Source organism: Protomyctophum bolini (assembly GCF_963924005.1).
Source record: "Protomyctophum bolini genome assembly, chromosome: 2".
Lineage (NCBI taxonomy): Eukaryota > Metazoa > Chordata > Actinopteri > Myctophiformes > Myctophidae > Protomyctophum > Protomyctophum bolini.
In genome coordinates, this window is record NC_137863.1 from 8,960,733 (window position 1) to 8,983,582 (window position 22,850).

Here is a 22,850-nt window from a genome sequence, read left to right on the forward strand (position 1 = left end):
ACAGTGAATAGGTGTGTGTGTGTGTGTGTGTGTGTGTGTGTGTGTGTGTGTGTGTAACCCAGGACTGACAAAGGATACTACAGTTGAATATTTAAAATACATGAATGTGGAAATTACGGTAAAAGAACTGAAAACAGACATTTAATACGACAAAGTTTTACGGCATGCAAAATTGTATATTCCATAGTAAAATAAATCCAAACATATTTGGCCAATTGTGTCTATATATTATATTGAGGTCACCCAGGCTGTTTGACTGGGGGGGAAGTGCCTGTTATGTGTGTATGAGTGATAATAGGTGTGTGTAGGAGGGAAACGCATAGGCATTGCAGTTTGTGGACAGTCATATGGTCAATATCGGACCATCAGTTGACCCAGTATGGAGTCGTTACTGTACCGGTGGTTTCCCATCTTTATGTGCTTATGGTCAGCTGCTCTAGATGACCATACATGTTGGTGTGTGTGTGTGCATCCATCCATTGACTTGTGTTAATGCACCATCTGCTGTCATGCTGTCTTCATTCCAGGTTTTCATCCATGATTAGTAGGGAGGGATGTTAATTAATGGTTAGCTTTTTAACCGGTAACAATTAAGACATTTGTAACCGGTTAAAATATTGCTATTATTATGCTTTAATTTTGTTTAATTTTGGAAGTAGCCGTCACATATTACAAAGCAACAACCGCTTAATGATTGCTACCTATGGTGCAAAAGTAAACGCTGGGAAAAATAAAGAACTATACGCACTTCAGGAAGTTACATTTCAAAACAATGTCTTTTCACAGAATAAGGCTGTGTTTCGCAATAGAATAATATTGGTAGTAATTGCCCCCTTGACATTGAAAAGTTTGGGAACCCCTGATATAGACTTTCCTAAGACTGGTACCTAACTTCACAAACATTGTGATAACACAGCATAGAGTTTATCTTCGTGTGTGTGTGTGTGTGTGTGTGTGTGTGTGTGTGTGTGTGTGTGTGTGTCACACAGTCACACGTGGTTTCAGTTTTAATAGTGTGTCTGTTTACAACAGGCTGGTATTCTCCATATCTGTTATCACCTGACACACACACACAAACTATTTCACCATTGCAGAGTCACACGGTCATGCAGTTATGTGTTTTCAAACCCCGTTTGTCCCAAATGGGCGAGGCATATTACCTTTTGGCCTGCTAAAGGCAGTTACGATGTAAAAACAAACTCCACCCAATCGCTCCTCTCCAGGCTACTAATCCAACAAACATCTATGTCTTCCAGGCAGAGGAGGGTCAGAGAAATGAGGAAGGAGGGGCTTGTTCCTTATCATTAAGTATGCCAGGAGGTAGGGAGGGAGCGGTGGCGTTTTAGATAGTCTGCGGAAGTGAAGAAGAGAAAAATCAGCTGTTGTAAAGAGAGGAGGAAAAGAAGGACCCGAATAAAAGGGTGTTTGTCCTAGGGAGTTGAGTTATATAGAGAAGGTCTCGACTCAAACCTGTGATAGAGACACTGCAGTGGCAGCTGACAGGTAAATTATCAGTGTTGTAAATCGTGTAGCATTTGTATAGTCTGCTAAATGACCTTCTGTGTTTGGTTGTGGGACTGTGGGTGTGTGCTCATATTTATTTGTGTTTAGGAATGCAATCTTGCTCTGTCCATGTATATGCTTTGTGTTGTGTTTTTAGATATACAAAACAATACAAATATATATTTATGTATGTATTCTATGGCAGTATTCATTGGTTTTTATTTCTATGCAACTTATTCTCTTCCGGGAAAGTTGCTGTGCTTCATATAGAAATACATATGTCCAAGTTTGTTTCATTCACTCCCTAAACTTCTACTCATGGTAGTTTGATTAGCTCTCTCGCTGTTTCTATTTCTAGTTACAGATTAACAGAATTATCTTAATTCTAATGCCAGCAGCAAAACATTGCATTAACCCTTTATTTCCTAAGGATCATAACTGTTCATGTTTTAATGACACAATTACGCAATTTAGCACCATGTTTTTATGTGTTTATTTACTGGGATCAAACTTCAAGGGGAGGTTTAGTTGTTGTTTAATCAGATATAAAATAATTTTATGACCAAATATTAGTTTGAGCTTTCCTCTAGCTCAGTGGTTTTCAACCAGTGTTCCGGGGACCACCAGTGGTCCTTGAAGGGGTTCCAGGTGGTCCCCGGCTAAATGCTGGAGAGTTGGCAACCAAATGAGCCCTTATAGACCTTTAACTCTTGAGAGCATAAAATGGTGAATCATTTTATGCTCAAGAATTAAATTGTTAAAAAAAAAACTGCATTACTTAATTTACAAGAAGTCTACACAATTTGAGAATGTAGGCTTTAGTTCCGACATACTATTGATCCGAAACCTCAATCCTAACCTAACCCTAACCGCAAGCACGGGAGCAGCGCATGTCGGACCATCGCTTTTTCCCATAGCATCGCATCCCATCCCATCGTTTGCAAACAAACAGATCACACAGTACATAGACACTGTTTCTTTATTGTCTATGTACTGTGTGATCTGTTTGTTTGCATGTTTTATGTATATCCTGATGACTGCTGTGCACAAAACAAATTTCCGAAAGGACAAATAAAGTATCTATCTATCTATGTCCCCCCGCTTCGGATCTTCGGTGTGTCGGAAAAGCGTGCGCACCCCGATCAATGTTTGCCTGTTGTCTCTTATTGTGGACAAAATCTTATCCAACGACAACAAAATATTCTACGTTTTGGGTCTGAGAGGCTAAATCTCATGAAATGGTGGTCCATGGCTCAAATGCAGAATAAAGAATGGGCCTTGATGTAAAAGAGGGTTGAAAACACTCCAGCAGACTTTCCCCAAAGACTATAAAATGTCAGCTTTGCCCACAAGGTATCTCATGATGTAATGGGCAGATTGCAGGATTGCATTAACACTACTGATCTTTTTGGTGATCCCAAGGCCATTCCACAGTAGCACCTCCCTTATGCCAGAAGCTCCACTTGTTTTCAGTAAAGACACCCTGTAGCCGTTTAATTATGGCACTCTATCTGTGTTTTGACAGCACATTTAGATTTATTTTGATTTTTTTAGTAATGTCAAATGTTTTAGTCTACTTTTAGTCGACTAAATACTATCATATGATTTTAGTCGACTAAATATCATATGATTTTAGTCTACTAAATCTACAGTTGATTAAATCTACAGCAGTTGAGACGAAGAACCATCCAAGTCCATCATTTATTGTGACCCCTCCCCGAAAAGGCCCATCTGTCCTTAACCCTTTAATATCCATAATTTATACATTAGGATAATTATTATGGACAGACTATTCATTATTCATCTCACCTGTTATTGATTTAGTCGTAATGCCCGATTTATACTTAGCTGTGTGGCTGTGCCTAAAATAGACGATCTACAAGCTCACAACGCATCGTGCTGCAACATATTGTGAGCTTATAGATCGGGCTAGTTTCGGAGCGTGACACCTGCACACTAATCCCCCCCCTAACATTTTAGTCTAGTTTGTATTTGTTGATGAAATTGTTAATATATTTAATCTTTTAGTTTTAGTCATCAGAGCTTAGTTTTCATTCAGTTTTCGTTTAGTTTTCGTAAGTGAAAAGAGGTAGTCGACAAACATTTTTCGTCAGTTTTAATTGACGGAATTTACATTTAAACTCTATTTCATGTAACTTATAGTTGACATGCCCGAGCCCAATATCGGCAGCACGAATCACTGTTCGTCAACAGTTGATGTGGTGTGTGTGTGTGTGTGTGTGTGTGTGTGTGTGTGTGTGTGTGTGAGACCAGAGCTCGATCAGCCAGAGCGAGGTAGAGGGGCAGGGACAGCCGTAGGGAAGTTGTGTGTTAGTCTAGAACACTGATTTGATGCGTCGCTAAGAAACATGTTGTCCGTGCAATAATCCCATTGTTGCTGGAAAAGCTGATGACTGCCTGTAGTATGCAGTATATACAGTACTGTATCTGACTCCACTTTTATTTGTTGTGTTGACTGTAAAAATGGTCATCGTTGGTAACTGATCCTGTCCCTGTCTGTCTGTCTGTCTGTCTCTGCATGTCTCTCTCAGTGTAATCCAGGCTCCTTTACCACTACCTGTAGACAAGGTAAGACAGTACAGTGTGTGTGTGTGTGTGTATATATGTAATTTCTTGCGACACTCGTACACATACACCTGGGTGCACAACACTGACTGGGTTGCTTTTATCTGACTAACATCTCTGTAGTACAAATCATGAACCCAGTGTGCAATTTATGTAAATTTACGTAAACATTCCTACTAGGGACGAATAAAAAGCTTTATTGGCATGAGAAAACAAACGTTTACATTGCCTTTGATTGGCCTACCGAACGTCCCCTTCTGTGCCTCCTTTGCCCCAGAGCCGAAGGAGTTGTCTACCTTTCTATGCCTTTCACATTGGCCAATTATTATAGCTCCACCAGGAAGCCACAATAACCTACCTGACCTGGTGGAGACCACACTTTTTCTAGTTGTCTGTCAGTCTCAGTCGGTCTGAATTGTTTAATAACTATCTCACTGTTGAGTTTGTTCTCGGATGAAATGAGACTCTGAGAGCCAGACTCGGATCAGTCATGTGTCTTGTGTCTCAGATAGACCTACTATGAGGAATGTAGACCAGGAGAGGGTGTGTGTGGTTGTGTGATTAGAGTTGAACCATTTCTGTGATGTAGTTAACTGTTCTAAAGAGCGTGCGCACACACGCACACACACATCTTTATTATCATACTATACAGTTCCAAATTGTTTATGAATATGTATTTAGCGTGTGTGTCCTTCCTTCCTTCCTTCCTTCCAGGTTGCTGCCAATACTCCCAGTATGTATTCTCAGGAACTATTCCAGCTCTCCCAGTATCTACAGGTAACACACTGACACCTACTGGTCATTCACTGCAACTACACTATATTTACTACTGCTGTTCTATCATACAGAGACAAACACTGGCAGTGGGTGACTGTTCACACTGTCTAGTGTCAGCACACTGCATTTATAGTGCATTGTTGAGTGCCTACCTACTGTGCAGTGTAATAAAGAAATCACATGATCATCATATGATACACCTGTGATCTGCACAAATGAAGGCTTTATACGCCTTTTCATTGCACAAAGGCTTTACTTACTTACTTTTTTTTTACGTCACAATACACCAAAATATAGTAGATCATTTACAAACAGCTTTGTGAATGAGGCCCAATGTGTGTCAAACGTTTCTCATCTTGGTCCACCTTTTCTCTCTCTCTCTAGGAGGCCTTACACAGAGAGCAGATGTTGGAGCAGAAGTTGGCGACGCTACAGCGCCTCTTAGCTACAACACAGGAGGCTTCAGAAAGCAGCTGGCAGGTATTACACACACTACCATACTATTACATTTGAAACCCCCTTGTATGCTCTTGAGTCTTTAGTAGCTCAGCTGCAGCAGAGCTAAGAGGTAGTACCTATTATTTACTAAACCCTGCATGCTAAATGCATGTATAGCAACTAGGTTACAAGTACATAGTATCATACAGCTAACACATAGCCTCCCCAGATGAACTCTGACCCCTCTGTCTGTGTCTGTCAGGCTCTGATTGATGAGGACCGGCTGCTGTCCAGAATGGAGGTGATGGGTAGTCAACTACAGGCTTACTCTAAGGTGACAGTCATGCTCCGTCAACGGCTTACATACATGCTTACTCATATCTTCACTTCCCTATACAGGTTTCCTGTCTGTTTTTAGGACAGATTTTACTGATTTACTTTAAAGGCACTTTAATTACAATTTTGAGTTATTAACAGTTACAAGCTTGTGGGCAGCCTGTGATTCTCAAGCAAGAACCTGCTGGAGTTAATTGCTGTAAGACTGAGGAGCTTACTCTTGCAATTTCAATACATGCCTTTTTAAAACATTTTTGATCAAAATTCATTTTATTGGCCCAGGCGGTGGCGTAACCCGACTGGTAATCCAGTCGCAGTGTGCCGCGGGTTCGACTCCCGAGCCCGACACGGCCTTTACTGCATGTCATCCCCCCATCTCTCTCCCGTTTCCTGTCAGCCTACTGTCTGTCCCTTAAAAAAAAAACAATAAAAGGCGTAAGCCGCAAAATAAATCTAAAAAAAAATAAATTATTTTACATTCGAAATTATTATTATTATGTATAAGTGCTTTATAAATAACGTTTTTCATAAGCATATGCAGTGTAAAAGCCGTAACGATGGGAAATTATCACACTTGTTAATAGTCATGGAGCCATGGAGTATGTGCCAATATTGAGTAAATTTACCTTTTTTTTTTAAAAAGTAAATTTTATTCAAAGAGTATGACATCATATGCAATTTTCGCAGACACAGAATACGACTCTTTTTTTCTTTTTTTCTTTTACAAATGTACCCTTTAGAGGCTATGCAATGACCTGTTGGCAGCCTGGCAGCCAAGAACAATAAATCTTTCATTAACTAATTTACTGGACATTTTATGTTAACTCAAGTGGTTTATTGTCTCATGCATGCAATACAGCAATACTGCAGACAGTCCCAAATTCTTGTACTCCAAGTTTTGCTCAATGGAGTGAACGCACCAGGAACCTAAATTTCAACTTCAGTTGAATTCTAACTTGCTCTGGTACAGCTACAACTGTGATTCTATTGACCTAAAACAGAGGAGAACATGTTGTGCAGCTGAATTGATAAACGGCAGATAAGCAGAGGTCTGTTTTAAATTTAAGTAATTGAAACTTCTTAAGGCAACAGTCCTACTCCTAAGTAAGCGGTGCAATATCATTGACTGATATTTCATGCATGTGCTGTATTCATAAAACTCACAGGGAAATCGCCAAAATGTTAAGATGTGAGAATGTGTGCATAATAATAATAAAACCTTATTTGTATAGCACCTTTCATCACATGAAATGCAGCTCAAAGTGCTCTACAGAGCAATGGAGAAAGAAAAGCAAGGCAACGACATTAAAAAAACAAGCAGTAATGCAATACAGTGAGGACATGAATAACAAAAAATAAAAAAACAATTAAAAGCAATGTTGTAGAAGTGGGTCTTGAGCTGTGCTTTAAAAATGTCTACAGAGGCTGCCTGACGAAGGTACAGTGGGAGCTTGTTCCATGCCGTCGGCCCGTACAAGCAAAAAGCTGCTTCCCCGTATTTTTTTGTTGCCATTTTTTTAGGCAAAGCGAGCAGGCCAGCAGTGGAAGACCTTAGGGGGTGGTTTAGGTTCTTCGGTTTTAGATTCTTTACTGTACTGTTACTTTCTACAGTCAGGTAGAATGTGCTGCAATGGAGGAGTGACATGACGATTTGTGGCAGATTTACAAGTGCCTGTGTAATCCATATACAGTACTGTATAACTGTTCAAATGATGCTGCCAAGTGCACTCTCCACTGTATTCTCCATTACATTTGTGCTCGTTAAAGATGGCCATTGTTGTGTTTGTGCGTTAAGGATGACAGAAGACGTGTGTTGCTAATTTTGTGTTTCTTACGATTGGTAATCATAAGATTTGTCCAGGAGACAGAGACATGTGCATGCAATATATAAAAATTGTTAAAGTTTTCCTCATCTCTCAGTCCCAGACAGAGGAGGGTATTCGTAAGGAGTTGCTGGCTCTACAGGAAGACAAACATAACTATGAAACAACTGCAAAGGAGTCACTCAGAAGAGTTCTACAGGAGAAAATAGAGGTGGTCCGGAAACTCTCTGAAGTAGAGGTACTACTATAATGTTTTGTACTGCTACTATTTACATAAACTTGAATCCTATCGTTCTATTTTGAGGAGGCCATGAAAATGTACTATAATAGCCACAGATGGGGAAGAGTTCCCACATCAAACTTCTCCTGTCGCTCTGCATCTCTGTCTCCGTCTCTCTCTGTCTGCAGCGGTCTCTCAGTAATACAGAAGATGAATGTACTCACCTTAAAGAGATGTCGGAGCGTTCTCAGGAAGAGCTCCGAGAACTGGCCAATAAATACAATGCTGCCATCAATCAGATCAAAGAACTCACCGACAAAATCAAGGTACTGTACACAGAGAAACTATGTGGAAACTTTAAACAACATTTTAAAACCAATATTCAAATGATACAAATTGGTTTAAAGGATAAAAAAGACCCGTAAATTGCATTCTAGGTAATCCAAGGTGGAGTGCAGGAAAAATGCGTTTTCTTTGGGTGGGTGATATTTGCCACTACGTATTCCTACCGTCCTACGGACTGGGGTGACATCCCTTTGAGGATGTTGACTATAGTGTCTAGGGAACAGTATACATATTTTTTTCTGACTTTGTCTCTCTGTCTCTCTGCCTTCTGTCTGTCTTCAGGTAGCAGAGGGCCAGCAGGAGGAGTTGTCTCAGAGGGGAGAGATGGAGAAGAAGGAGTTGGAACAGAGGATAGGAGAGATGGAGGACAAGGAACAAGCTCTGCAGGCGCGTATCGAAGCCCTGCAGGCTGACAACGACTTCACTAATGAGAGACTGACAGCTTTACAGGGTAACGCACACACTCTTGACACATACACAAATGAACACTGAACACAGACGGGTGATTATTTTCGCATATTTGTGCATCCTCCTCACAACCGGCTAAAAGGTAACTCGTTTGAAAATGCTGGGAGGACATTGTGTCATAAAGCAGGGTTGAATAACTCTTAACTAAACCAAACACGGGTGAAGTTATACAGTAATGGAGGGAAACGTACAACCAGGTGAAATAATTGTAAATGGGTTGAATCACATTGAATCACACTGATGCATGCGAGTGATTCCCAAGCAAGTTGAGCTCCTTTTGGTTCGCATAACCGTCCATCACAGCCTGCCGGCTCGGATGGCACTGGCTGCTCGGCACGCTTCAAGGCCCCGTTGTCTGTGCACCTGCACTGCCGTGTTAAGTGATTTAAAGAAATCACGCATTTGCACATCAGCAGGATGATGAGTGAACCAAAACAAGTGCCTCCCGCATGTATCTCAGCCTTTCACAGGGCATCGGTGCTCAGTGCTCTCATCGTTTTGGACATCGTTTAACCAGATATTTTTTAGATGTCCTGCTCGGTAGAGATTTGTTTCTAGTATGTTTGGTCAGTATATAAACCTCCTTACGCTACTGGCGTTCTCTTATGAAACTGCTGTTGTTTCCAGTTCGGTTGGAACAAATTCAAGAGAAAAGTATCAAAGAAAACAACAGTCTGGGTGAGTTGACACTGTGACCTAATGTCATAACCATCTATCTGGGTGACACTTCTCCTTTTAATACACTAACTTTGCACGATCACTTCCTGCATGACTACTTCGTATTGCTGGCTCTGAGGTTGTTTGTTTTTTCTTCCCCCTTTTAAACTTTGGTTAATTATATTTTCTGACCGTCCGTCCTTACAGTTTTGTGGAAAGTGTGATTGTTCTTTGTATCTCCATCGTATGTCTTTTTCTTGTCTTTAAACTACAGTCCTAACATGTCCTCTGGTGTTAAGGTCATTGATAAATAATAACAATCATGATAAATAATTATCATCTTCTACCATCTTCTATAGTGATTGTTTAGAGTTAGGTCTAAAAATAATAGTTGGGTCTAACTGTAGTCAATGGATATCTGAAGTGTTGTTTAGTTTGTCTCCTTAGTCCTTAATGTTAATGTTACTGTATTTTGCAGTGGAGGTGGTAATCAAGTAAATATATTACTCTAATAGCAGACAAACAGATTGATCACTCTATGACTTGGTTTTGAAATTGAGCTTAATTGGTCCTAGGTTGTGTGGTTGCAAATCTATCTCTTGGTATTCTCCTCTGTGCTTGTAGATGATTAAGATACTAGCATATAAATTAGTATTAACAAATGTATTCAGAAGAATACAACTGGTGTGGTGACCACATGGATCTCTGTCTTGTGGGTTTGAATCACTCTCACTTCCCTCTGTCTCTCAATCAGTCTAATTGCTAAATTTAACAAACAAATTGAATATAATGTGAATAAATGTGATTTCTGTCTGTATCTGAACATAATTATGATTCTTCTGTAAGTCTCTCTGGATGAGAGCGTCACAAGCCAGCTGTGTGTGTATGTGTGTGTCTGTAGTTATGCCGTCTGTAGAGGACAAAGAGAACCAGAACAAACACCAGGAGGAAGAGGAGGAAGATTCAGACACAGATGAAGGGCCTGGTGATGAAGATGATGATGATGATGATGATGATGGTAGATAGTTTTAAGAGTGATATCATCTGGGACACTTTAAGGGTCTTTGTCTGTTGAGGTGGTGGTGGTCTGCTAATGGTGTGAGGATGGTAGTTTGTTCAGGAATTGGGATGAAATCAATCACATGAAAATCTTGTGGGCGTATTCCTTAATTTCTCTAAAGTGAGAATTTAATACTTATGATGATGATGGTTATTGGGACCTAATCTGATTCTGAATGGATGATGGTTTGATCATAATCTGGAGATATCAGATATAATGGTTGTTTGGTTATTATGTGGGATGTGAGACTTTTTTTATGATCATCGCTCGGATTAGATCTAACTATCAGACTAGATGAGATCACTGGGCTGCTGGTGGTCATTTCATAATGATGATAATGATGGCAGATGACAGTAATTTAACAACTGGAATGTTGGTCTACCTCTTTTTGTGTCAGACTTGTCATAATAATAGCAACAAAGCTGATGGCAGCTTGTCTATCCAGTGTTGATGGACATGTGCTAAAATTGGATTAATTTGTATGTATTTATTATTAATAATACCATTGAATCCGTAATTGTACTAAACCTGGAGGACACAAAGAGGACTGTCAAACATTCATTGCTGCCATGACTGTTCTTTCTGTCTGTCTGCCTGACGTGCATGCTTGTCTGCCTGACGTGCATGCTTGCCTGTCTGCCTGCCTGTCTGCATGTTATTTTAGGTTCCGATGTCCTGTCCTTTCATACAGTTGTTGCCTGATGTTCATGATGGCATTGATTTGTTGGGTGTGAAAGCTGTGCTCTGTCTCTTGACCGCTGTGTGTTTGTTGACAAATGGATCTGTCTGTAATATCTAGTTGTGTTTCTGTTAGATAACTGTCATGTAAACAGTGGTGGAGATTCTACTAGAATACAACAACTTATAGACTGTCAACGTGAGTACAAACACAATAAGGACCTTTTTATTTCTATTCATGGTGGCGGGTCATCATCTCTGTTCCTCCATCCTACTCTCACATTGTCTATTCATGGTGGCGGGTCATCATCTCTGTTCCTCCATCCTACTCTCACATTGTCTATTCATGGTGGCGGGTCATCATCTCTGTTCCTCCATTTTACTCTCACATTGTCTATTCATGGTGGCGGGTCATCATCTCTGTTCCTCCATCCTACTCTCACATTGTCTATTCATGGTGGCGGGTCATCATCTCTGTTCCTCCATCCTACTCTCACATTGTCTATTCATGGTGGCGGGTCATCATCTCTGTTCCTCCATTTTACTCTCACATTGTCTATTCATGGTGGCGGGTCATCATCTCTGTTCCTCCATCCTACTCTCACATTGTCTATTCATGGTGGCGGGTCATCATCTCTGTTCCTCCATCCTACTCTCACATTGTCTATTCATGGTGGCGGGTCATCATCTCTGTTCCTCCATTTTACTCTCACATTGTCTATTCATGGTGGCGGGTCATCATCTCTGTTCCTCCATCCTACTCTCACATTGTCTATTCATGGTGGCGGGTCATCTCTGTTCCTCCATCCTACTCTCACAGATGATCTGTGATCTCCACCTACCAAAATGTCTGGAGACATCTAAATTCAATATAGAGGCTGGAACCAACAGCCTGTCTGCCTGGCAGCGGTTTTATATTGGCGATCCCATATCCTGGCTTTCTGCACAGTTGTAGCTTGATGTTCATGATGGTCCAATAGCCTCTCTATTGGTTCTACTGGCTTGATACAAGACTAGAAACTGTAAGACTAGGTACGGACGTACGGTATCCGAATTGGTTATCGAAGCACAACGTTTGTTACACTGAATTTAGACGTACCCAGGCGTTTTGGTATGCTGAGATCTCGTATCGTCTGGCTACGCAAGACTACCTCCATCCTGTATTCACAATTTCTCATCACCAGTGTATCGTCTATTGCCTAAAAATGTCCAATGCATTTCCATCATTTTATTGCCAACAACTAATCGGCCATTAAGTGTGTGGACCCAATGTTTATGAAGTATCTGCCATAGTCACAGAGTTGTAAGCAGTATTACACACATGAATGCTGTGCGAAAATCGATCTGTCTGCGCGTGACGCGGAGAAACGCTTTAGCCCGATCAATGAATCTGGGATCCCTCAGGCATCCATGTCTGCATGATGTAAATTACGCAGTTGTCCCTGATTTCCTGATGGAATTAGATATGGGCACATACTTTGCCTAATTATCGCGAGACTTTGCCAGTTTGCCAGTAGAATAGCAGGCAGAATCAGCTGTCTGGCCCAATGTCTCTCAGTCGAAACACAATTATGCAGTTGTCCCTGGTTTCCTGGTGGAATTAGATATGCTTCCATACTTCGTATAATTGTCCAGGGATTGTACATTTGCCAGTAAAATGGCGTAGTAGTGGTAGAGTGGGTCTTTGGCTGAGTTCTGTCTCAGACGAAAAATAACTCAACCGACCCTGCTTCCCTTTTCTTGCATGTTTTTGTCTCTGTTATATTTGTCTATCCCATGTGTTGGTGCAGCAAAAAATAAAGAAACTGATAAAAGTACAATATTAAAGGGAAAAACTGCTACATTGGTCGAGAGTTAGCATTCCGCGTGCTGCTTTATTTTTTTTTAAAGTGTTCAGATTGCTGGATCCTGGCTCCAGCTCAACGAGGCTGTCCTCTGTTTGTCTTTCACTTGCTTTGTGTATTTTCTCTTCTCGTACACCTAGTAACTCCACATACATTTCTCTAGTCATCTCTTTCATTGGCTTGTCTTTTATTCTTTGTTTGGATGTAATGTCAAGTTGGATAAAATAACTAGTCATCATTCATGCTCTAGCTTCACTCCTGTTCCTCTGGCTGTGTTGAATCTGCAGTCAGACAAATGTATAGTATACCCAGGTCAAATGGGTCACGGCTGATTCTTTTTATATACCTGTATTAATGTGAAATCTTTCCTTCCAGCGGTCAAACAACTAAAAGCAGCTGTAGGAGCTTCAATCCACAAACTGACCAACTTTGACGGTAAGAGCTGATCTGATCTGGACAGCCTTAGAACTTGTCCATTGTATATTTTAATGTATTGTACCCCTTTTTTTGGGGGGGGGGGGGGTGTGTCATTTAGTGTGGTAGGTTGGGTGTCCCATTTAGTGTGCTAGGTTGGGTGTGTGTGCTTACGGACTGAAAATGTTATTGGAATCTGTACTGAAAAGAGATGTGACCTATGTTTATTATTATCAAATTGGTGTGTGTGTTGTGTGCTCTGTGTGTGTGGTGTGTGTAGAAGTTATTGATGCTCACCTTCAGAACAACCAGACAGAAGAAGAAGAAGACAACAGCTTGGCCAGTCCTGACAGACTCAGAGGTACACTTTACCACTTTTATTCACATACATCACAAACTGTGGATCCAGACTAGAGCTCTTCACGAGTCCCAAAGGTCAGGGGTCAGGGGTCAGTGCTGCAGGTGGTTGTCAGTCTGATAACTTGAGACCCGTTACAGACTTTATGCACAGCGAGATCGTCAGTGTGCATTTAACTCTGGGAGTGTAGACTACAAGATCCTCAGTGTGCATTTAACTCTGGGAGTGTAGACTACAAGATCCTCAGTGTGCATTTAACTCTGGGAGTGTAGACTACAAAATTAACCATTTAACTCTGGGCGTGTAGACTACAAAATTAACCAAACGGAGTTCAGAGATAATGGAACTGGAACCGACCCGGGTCCGAGTAATGATGATCACGGATACATTTTCTTGGTCCCCCAATTTTCAGATCACATCCAAAATTCTATCATGACATGATTCTACTATATGTAAAGGCAAGCCCTTGTAAACATAGCTTTTCAGAATATTTGATATATAGACTCACTCAGGAGCATGTTAATTTTCATGATGAGAAGTTATCTTTAATTTATGCTTGTTACACAAGAGTGACAAGCATGTGCTGAAAATAGCAGATCTACAAGCTCACAATGCGTTGCAATGTGCCAATAGCTTGTAGATTAGCTATTAAATTATATTGGCTGCGCAATCAGGCTTAAAACGTTTTGGAAACCAGAGAAGTTGAGTCTGTTAGGAAGAACCTTTAATTTGGCTTCAGCTTTAAAAGTAACAATGCCCTCTTCAAATTACACACACTCATGCACACACAGTCCACGTGCTTCCATACACACCACACAATGCATGCATACATGGGGAACTGTTACAAAGTTGAAAGTCATGGTACTATTGCCAAGTTCATTGCTAATGGCTCCATTCAAAACAAGCCTACCTTACAGAACCACACATTAATAATCCTTCTGACAACTCAAGTCTGTATTTAAAACTCTTCCAGAGATATTACACTTTAACTTTAAACCATACAGAAAGTAGCTGATGCTGCTGTCTGCCTTTGTTAGGGTAGCCTTTTGTGCACGCTGTGTCAAGGGACCATAAACGGGTGACGATACCATTGTCCTATACCAAATTCCCCTCCGTTCACTGATAATGGTATCTCCCTCTCCTGTGTGTGAGCTTGTGAACATTCCTGTTTTGTGTGTGTGTGCATGACACTGTCTGTGTGTGTATAATATCTTTATAGAGAATCTGATGGAGTCTAAAGAGTCGGACATGTCAGACACTCTGAGTCCTAGTAAAGACCGCAGCAGTGACGACACCTCGGGTAGGAAACCAGTTACACACACACACACACACACACACACACACACACACACACACACACACACACACACTTAATTTCAATATACTTGTAAAAGCTGTACTGTTATTGTTACTATTATATTCACTATTACCTTATAATTATAATGGCACTCATTTTGTTTAATCTTGCAGTATTAAGACACAGGTTAACCAGTTCTCTGTTTTATACTTAGTCTGGTATAGATGGAGTTTAAGTCTTGACATGTCAACAAATTGGATGCCATACTGTAGCTAATGTAGTCAAGTGTTTGTGTTCCAGATGGCAACATGGATGATCAGGAGCTCATGGAGCCTCAGAACAGAGTCACTTTACTCAAAGGTAACAATGGCAACTCTTTACTACACATTTATTTTGTTCTCTACTGTGTTTTACTGCCCTTTTCTACTCCTCGATTCTGCTGCACCTTGCGTGCCAGTGTGGTGGAACACACACACACACACACACACACACACACACACACACACACACACACACCATAATTCCTTCCTCGGCCTCGATAGATGAGTTGTTGACTCTCTTCCTGTTCCTGTATAGATGAGTTGTGTCGGGCCGGTCTGGAGCTTGGAGACACAGAGCAGGTCATCAACCATCTCCACAGAGAACTACTAGAAGCACAGGAATTAGCCAACACCGGCAAGCAGAAATGTCTGGAGCTACAAGGTAAGGGTACTACTAGTAAGGGTTATGGGAGGGGGGGTTAAGGAAGAAAACGGAACGGTCTAAGCTTTTTTACTTTCGGCGTCGTTTTCTTTCTTTTTTGTCCAGGTAAGGTCTCATATTTGCTTCCCTTTCGAAAAATGTTGAATAACTAAATTAAAGAGTGTGTTTGTGGATTTCCAGGATAAATTAAATGTTAAATTTGTGTCGATTGTTTTCCCTGTTTGTTTGCAGCTCTGCTGGAGGAAGAGAGGAGAACTAACAGACAACAGACTGAAGAGTCAGCTAAACAGATCAACTATCTACAAAGTTAGTAGACGCACGCACACACACACACACACACACACACACACTTTGTAACAAATTGAACTGAGTATGTATTTTCATATATGTGTGTGTTTGTTCATTCCAGCCCAGCTAGGTAAGCTGCAGGCCGATATGGAGGCTCTCAGGGAGCAGAGAGAGAGCTCCATCAGTTACACCAGAGAAGAGCTGTACTCTGCACAGGAAGAGGTACACTTACAGTAGACACACACATAGTGTAACTGTATGTCCAAAACTGTAAAGATGTGTTCATACCTGTATAGTTAGAGCGGCGCGATTACATACAAAGTCAATGCAAAGACGAGAAGTTGCTTGAACGGGCGCAATGCGAACAAAGCAAACTCTTTGCAAAGACATGGGAACAAATGTTGCTGCTCATAATTGATATAGTAGCATGAATTCTCAGGGGTCCTTGAAGGGTTTGTCATGAGTTGTCACGACTCCAGTTGGCTTTGTCCGCGGCGTAACCGTCTTTAAATAAATACCTTTTGAAATGTCTATGGGAAAAATGCTTTGGGAATCATTTCCTGGGCCTGGCGTCGTCATGAAAGGGGGTGGGACTGCGACGCTCTATAGAGATTAAGACAGGGATATAAGATTAGAAAAAACAGTGGATCATTTATATTCAATAACTGTCACCGCTTTAACGTTGATGATGTCACTGTGTTAATAATGTAGGTTCTGGTTCTGCGCCATGCCATGGAGGCCGCCACAGCAGAAAGAGAGAGGGAGATGTCGGCCTTGCACTCAGACCTGGCAACCGTTCGTTCAGAGCTGGAGCGCTGGCACGGCACTGCAGATAAATATGAACAGGAGATCAACGCACTGCAACACACACTCACACAACACACGCAACACCATCAAAAAGCCAGCCAGCTACAGGGTAAGAAAAGTGTGTGTGTGTGTGTGTGTGTGTGACACTGTGTGTGACTGTGTGTGGTATTAACCCATTATAGTATTACACAAAATAGCAGATCTACAAGCTCATAGCGCGCCACCGAGTGGTGCGCTACGAGCTTGTAGGTCTGCTATTTTTTGAAAATCGTGAAAATATCTATTTCAGAAAATTGGAGGATTTAGAAGACATTTTTTTAATTTCGAGGTCAGGCCTAAATGGGTTAATAATATTTATAGAAATGCACAGTACAGGTATATAAATTAAGGTCACTATATTTACTCACACCATGTAGAATAGAATCTCAAATGTGCCCGCGTTTGTAGTCTTAAAACCAAGAAACAAGTTGGCCTTTTGAACTTCCTGGTTCTCTCTCTCTCTCTCAAAGTCAAGGGATTTGTTTTATTGGGTTTTTGGTTAAATGCCTCAACTAAGGTCTGTGGTTTACATGGGCTTTTTACAACATAACATGTTGGTAAATGCCCTACCCGTGTATTTGAAAGCTTTTATGGGTCTTAAAAAGCAGTTGCTAATTAAGTGGCTAAACGAAACCACAGACATTGTCGTGACATTACACGTCATGATGCCGAACACATGGTGGTGGCATTCAATATGTTACGGCCATTGTGTAGTTTGTTCATAGCATGATGTTAGATTTTCACTTCTGGTGATTGTATTTAATACTCAAAATAAATAAATAAATGTATGTAGAGATTATGTTGCGGAACAAAATGTTTAAGTACAAATACTTCACATGTGGAAATCACATTGGCATGGCTAAAAAGTGTAAAGATTTATATAACGGCATTTATTTCAAACAGGATATTCTGATCCCCCAAGCAGATATATATAAATTAATGAATAAGTACCTCCCTCTCACTTCAGAGTTTAGATCATTTTACATTACATTTTAGCACTTCTGTCTCTCTGTCACCCTTGAAGGTATGAGTGCATTACCGAAAATGAATAATCAGATTAATGACAATTAAAAAAGATGAAATGACTGTCCTCATTTCTTTTCTCTGTGTGCAGTGGAGTGTGAGTCTCTACAGAAGCAGTGTGTGTCTGTGCAGCATGACTGTGAAGGTCTGAGAGGAGAGAGGAGAACACTGCTGGACAGACTCCAAACCCTGGAGAACGAGCTAGACAGGTACAGTACACACTACACACACACACACACACACACACACACACACACACACACACACACACACACACACACACACACACACACACAACCAGCAGCTAGCAGCCCGCTAGTGAACAAACGCTCTCTCCCTTTGAAAAGGGTAGGAAAAGGTTTTAAATCATAACCCTGTTTCAGCGTTGGGGTGGGGATGGATGAGGCCAGCTATATATATAATGCTAAATGAGGTATTTCAAGGTATTGTATTGAAGTTACACCGAGACGCCTACACTGCATCCCTCTAGACTTTTCTGCTCCGTCTCTATAAATAATACCATGTGTGGACGGACCACTCTGAGAGAGGCAGAAAGGTGAAGAGCTGACAGGGTGAGAGAGATAAAAGAGAGGTGGACAGCTGGGCGGACAGATGTAGGTAAAGAGCTGACGGGGTCGGAGACTGACACCAATTGAATGATAAAAGGAGACTGAGCAGTGGGTGGACAGAAGAGCTGATGGACAGAGAAGCTGATGAAAGGATTGTTGTTGTAGGTGTGTTTGTGTGTTTGAGGGTGTAATTCTTTCAACTAGTTCTCAGATTATATTTGTGGATTTGGTCTTAAAGCCTCCATTCATCACCTTCCTTCCCTTTCTGTTTGAGTACAAATGTTGGTGCCCATAAAGACCAGGAAGAGGTCTTTAGATAACCCAGTCAGACACACAATAATGGACATTTTCAATTTACAGTCATGTACACGTTGGTGCATTAACACAGAGGTGTATTTGTAAAACACTGTATTTTACACAGTAAAATTCAGAGGCACATAAACAGTCTAGAGGCCTTCCACATCTTCTGCCTCCAAAGGATCCTGGCTCTCACCTGGGCAGACAGGGTGCCCTATACTGAAATCTATGACCAGACAAACATGCCCAGCATCACAGCGCTCCTTGGCCAAAAACACCTCGGATGGGTCGGGCATGTGATCTGTATGCCAGCCCACTGTCTACCCCGACAGATACTCTATGGCCACCAAAAAAGAGGTACAAGGACCACATTAAAACCCTCCTGAAGACATGTGACATCAAACCACCAGTCCCTGTGGCTGTTGATCACCACATCGGGAGCGCAGTTAAAAACTAGAGACTACAGGAAAGGTAATCGAACAGATTTTGAGTGTGCCTTTGAATGTTGCAAAGGTGGGGTCAGCTCTGATGTGAGCTGGGAGTGAAGTTAAGCGAACTTGGACTTGTGGGGTTCCAGTTGGTTGGCAGTGCTTTACCTGAGGGAGCGGGTGGGGACATGGCGTTTGATGAGATAGTAGTTGAGTGCTTTGTATGTAATCTCTTAAGTCTGTACTTTACTTTACCAGTGTTGTTGTGTTATTATTCCAGTACCAGGGAACAGAGTCTGGTTCTGAGCGTTATAGTTCTTACCAGTGTTGTTGTGTTATTGTTCACAGTACCAGGGAACAGAGTCAGGTTCTGAGCAGCAGCCTGGAGGTTCTGGAGAGGAGGGAGGGGGTTCTGCAGGACAGACTGGGTTCTCTGGAGAACAAACACGAGCGGGATGCCACCAACCTGCGGACACAACTAGACCAGGCTACGCAACGAACGCACAGCCTGCAGAAAGAGGTACACACACACACACACACACACACACACACACTTGAAATGTTTGTTTATGTCCGCATAATCAGAACTTGGAAGTACAGGAATAGCTTGTACAGAGGGCATAAACACTGCCAATGCAGTTAGAAATAGAACAGCCAGTTACAAAGTGCATAGAAGGCAAAACATTGTTACATACAGTATAGTTGACATACTTGTCAGACTCAGCAGACATAAATCATGGGTAAAGGAAAGGCCAACGCCGCCTCCAAATTGAGCGGCTTCCTAATAATGGCTGATACTGAGCAGTACCTTGCTAGCTGCTACAGCCTTGCAGGCTGTAGTCAAACACACTCTCTCACACACACACACACACACACACACACACACACACACACACTTGAAATGACAAAAGTCCAACACATATCTTTGCATGTTTGTGTGTCAGTATGAGGAGACACAGGTGCAGCTGTCAGACCTGCGTCAACGCTATGAGAAAACGGAACAGGAGAAACACAACATTCACCATGAACTACAACAATGTCAACACAGCCTGAAGATACTACAGGACAAGACTAATGTAAGACACACACACACACACGCTCTCTCTGATGTAAGATGCTAAACTTAAAGTGTGTGTACTCTGCCGTTTCTCTCCTCTGGATACATCCATCAGGGTTTGAGTGACAGATGACTACAGATGGAGGGAGTTTAGTTTAGAGGATGGGAGAAGAGAGCTTGAAGGTTTCTTTCTGAACAAAATGGTTCTATATTGTTTGTACATTATTTATCATTTATATCTCCTAATTTTGCGTAATATACATTATTCCCTTTCTTTCTTATACCCTCTCGCTCTCTCTCTCTCTTACACCTCCACACACAGCTGGTTTCTCTAAGGCCAGTCAAAAGACGGCTTAATGAAAACTATGAACTTTGTCATGATGAAGTCCTGGGTCTGTATATGCTGTCATTGTCCACTGACTTTTCATCCTAGCTGATGTACAAGCTGACCAGTAAGATATTTATGATCAAGACAGTACAGTGATAATGATGTACAAGCTGACCAGTAAGATATTTCTGATCAAGACAGTACAGTGATAATGTACAGTACAGTGATAATGTACAGTACAGTGATAATGTACAGTACAGTGATAATGTACAGTACAGTGATAATGCCAAACATCAGCCTTTTTCCTTATCCTCTCATCTATTCTTCTCCCTTTCTCTTATTTCCCTTTAACTTTTCTCTTGCCGTGGGTTTTTCCCCACCCTAAAACATGAATCATCATGTACATGTACTATGATTATACTAGGAGAAAGATTTTGTTCAAAAAGGTGTACAGAAAATGTTAAAATTATGTTTTTATGTGGCCACACACCAGTTCATTAAGTATGCCTGGTTTGCCTGATGGGTGGTGATCCACCTGAACTGAATATGCACCCACAGCTGTTGTTGGGGAGGGGTTAGGAGAGGGGATGATTGTGATGTAACTATATCACTGTCATTTCGATAGGGCCTTTTGACCTGGGCTTTGAGAAACCCAAAATACACAGGGAAGACATATTTCAATATTCTAACCACAACAGGGGGTCTATTCGAGTAATATAAACTTCATATACCCATACAAAACAGAAAAAGTACAAAAATCACGGCACCATCTTTAAAATCCTGTACTCTCCTCTCTTTTCTCACTGAAGCCCACCACACACCGGCTGCGACCGTCTGCGGCGCGGCGCGTTGCTGCGCGGCGCCGCCTGGAAAATAGAACTGTGTTCTATCGGCGCGCCGGGCGGCGCGGCTCCGCGCGGCGGACGGAGCCGGTGTGCGTTAGGTGTTAGGTGTGTGTCGGGCTTCAGTCTTTACTCCAGCTACTAGCCTACAGTGGACGTGCTGTGTACTGTAGTTATAGTAACCAGGTTCTACACAATACCTTTTAAAATATCCAACGTTACATGACCAGAAAAGAAAAATAACATTTCCATGTTAGTATTTTTCTGTCTCTTTCCTAGTATCACTTGGGGCTACTACACACTGCAAGATATTTGCACAGTCTCGACACTGAGTATTCTCTGTTGCAGCCAGGGTTTATTTTATTTTTTATAGGTTGCCGGTATGAGGGGATATAATTCCTTTGTGAATTGTATCGGGTCTGGATCGCATCCTGGTGAAATATCTTGAAGTATGTGATCCCTTGTCGGCGATCAATCGTATAGTGTTAAAATCAAAACACTAGTATGACAGCTGATGTGAAATCCATAACGATCTGATAACCCCCTGACCACTTTAAACAATTACAGGTTTAATAGTTGTACTGCAACCAATATAAGTTTAATACATTTATAGAAATTATAGTTTTTAATAGATCTACATGTCATTGAAATGATTGAATTGAAGTTGAATTGATATACAACAATTTTGTATTACTTTTTTTTATCCCACGATTTTGAAACCCATTTTTTTTACCCAGTGTCAATTTAATAATGTAATGATAATACATTTTATAATTAATGTTGTAATTATATACAACAATAATGATCTAGAAGAAATATGTTTTCATTGATCTAGAACAAATATAATCTCTCTCTTCTCTCTCTCTCTCTCTCCCGCCCTCTTCCTGGCTGTAGCTGCTCCATGCTCCATGTTTAGTTTTTCCATTGATTATTTTGCGTAGGCTGATGATCTTGTTTTCCCTCCTCCCTCCCCCCTCTCTCCTCCCTGTAGCCACCCATTCTGCAGCCTGTTCAAGCCATATTCATAGGCCTTGTCCTGGCTCTGCTGTACTGCTGTTACAGTCAGTTGTGGTAGAAAGGTAGCTATACAACCGAAAGAACAACTTCACCTTTATCTCTGTCTGTCTGTCGTCTGACTGACTGTCGGTCTCTCCACACAGTATGTCTTTCTCTCCTTCTCTGTTGGTCTCTGAGTCTCCATCTGTCTTATCTGTCCGTCTGTCTGTGGGATGAGAGAATGACAACATTGTAGACAGCGATTAAAGATGGTGATCAAACACTGTGAATATGTGGGACCATCGTCATTCTAGATCCACTGACGTAATATGGGGCCAGTGTTCTTGATCTACCATGGTAACCACTAGTGTCCAGTGTCTAGAACTAGAGTTCTAAAATTCTGTTTTATATTCGTTTTTCCTTGTTTTAATCTCATTTTGAAGAACCTACGAGGTAATTTAACCCATTTTGGGCGGGAACCCCATTTGGTGTTTCAAGCATTCTGTTATACTTTAGCTATTGAAAAATAACAGATCTACAAGCTCATAACTTGTAGGTCTGCTATTTTTGAAAGATCGTAGAAATGCGGCACAAATCTTTGAATAGGTATATATTCTTTCAGAGCGAACGTTTTTTTATTTTGACGTCGGGCCTAAATGGGTTAAAAGAA

General features: G+C 41.3%; 1 protein-coding gene across 3 annotated transcripts in view; it reads left to right on the forward strand.

Moving 5' to 3' along the window:
• slmapa (sarcolemma associated protein a) overlaps window positions 1–22,850 on the forward strand; it is a 38,168-nt gene that overhangs the window by 10,761 nt on the left and 4,557 nt on the right. The window contains exons 5-25 of one of the 3 annotated variants that reach the window (XM_080792233.1): window positions 4,056–4,092; window positions 4,804–4,866; window positions 5,251–5,346; window positions 5,567–5,638; window positions 7,561–7,701; window positions 7,872–8,009; window positions 8,311–8,479; window positions 9,124–9,174; window positions 11,028–11,090; window positions 13,111–13,170; window positions 13,430–13,510; window positions 14,727–14,807; window positions 15,105–15,164; window positions 15,381–15,506; window positions 15,738–15,812; window positions 15,916–16,016; window positions 16,506–16,710; window positions 17,755–17,872; window positions 19,306–19,477; window positions 19,902–20,033; window positions 22,176–22,263. In XM_080792233.1, the coding sequence (XP_080648359.1) occupies window positions 4,056–4,092; window positions 4,804–4,866; window positions 5,251–5,346; window positions 5,567–5,638; window positions 7,561–7,701; window positions 7,872–8,009; window positions 8,311–8,479; window positions 9,124–9,174; window positions 11,028–11,090; window positions 13,111–13,170; window positions 13,430–13,510; window positions 14,727–14,807; window positions 15,105–15,164; window positions 15,381–15,506; window positions 15,738–15,812; window positions 15,916–16,016; window positions 16,506–16,710; window positions 17,755–17,872; window positions 19,306–19,477; window positions 19,902–20,033; window positions 22,176–22,259 (2,125 nt within the window). In that variant the 3' untranslated portion in view covers window positions 22,260–22,263. Of the gene's footprint in view, window positions 1–1,388; window positions 1,504–4,055; window positions 4,093–4,803; window positions 4,867–5,250; window positions 5,347–5,566; window positions 5,639–7,560; window positions 7,702–7,871; window positions 8,010–8,310; window positions 8,480–9,123; window positions 9,175–11,027; window positions 11,091–13,110; window positions 13,171–13,429; window positions 13,511–14,726; window positions 14,808–15,104; window positions 15,165–15,380; window positions 15,507–15,737; window positions 15,813–15,915; window positions 16,017–16,505; window positions 16,711–17,754; window positions 17,873–19,305; window positions 19,478–19,901; window positions 20,034–22,175; window positions 22,264–22,850 lie in introns of those variants that run through there. The other 2 variants (XM_080792234.1, XM_080792232.1) reach the window with 2 other exon arrangements.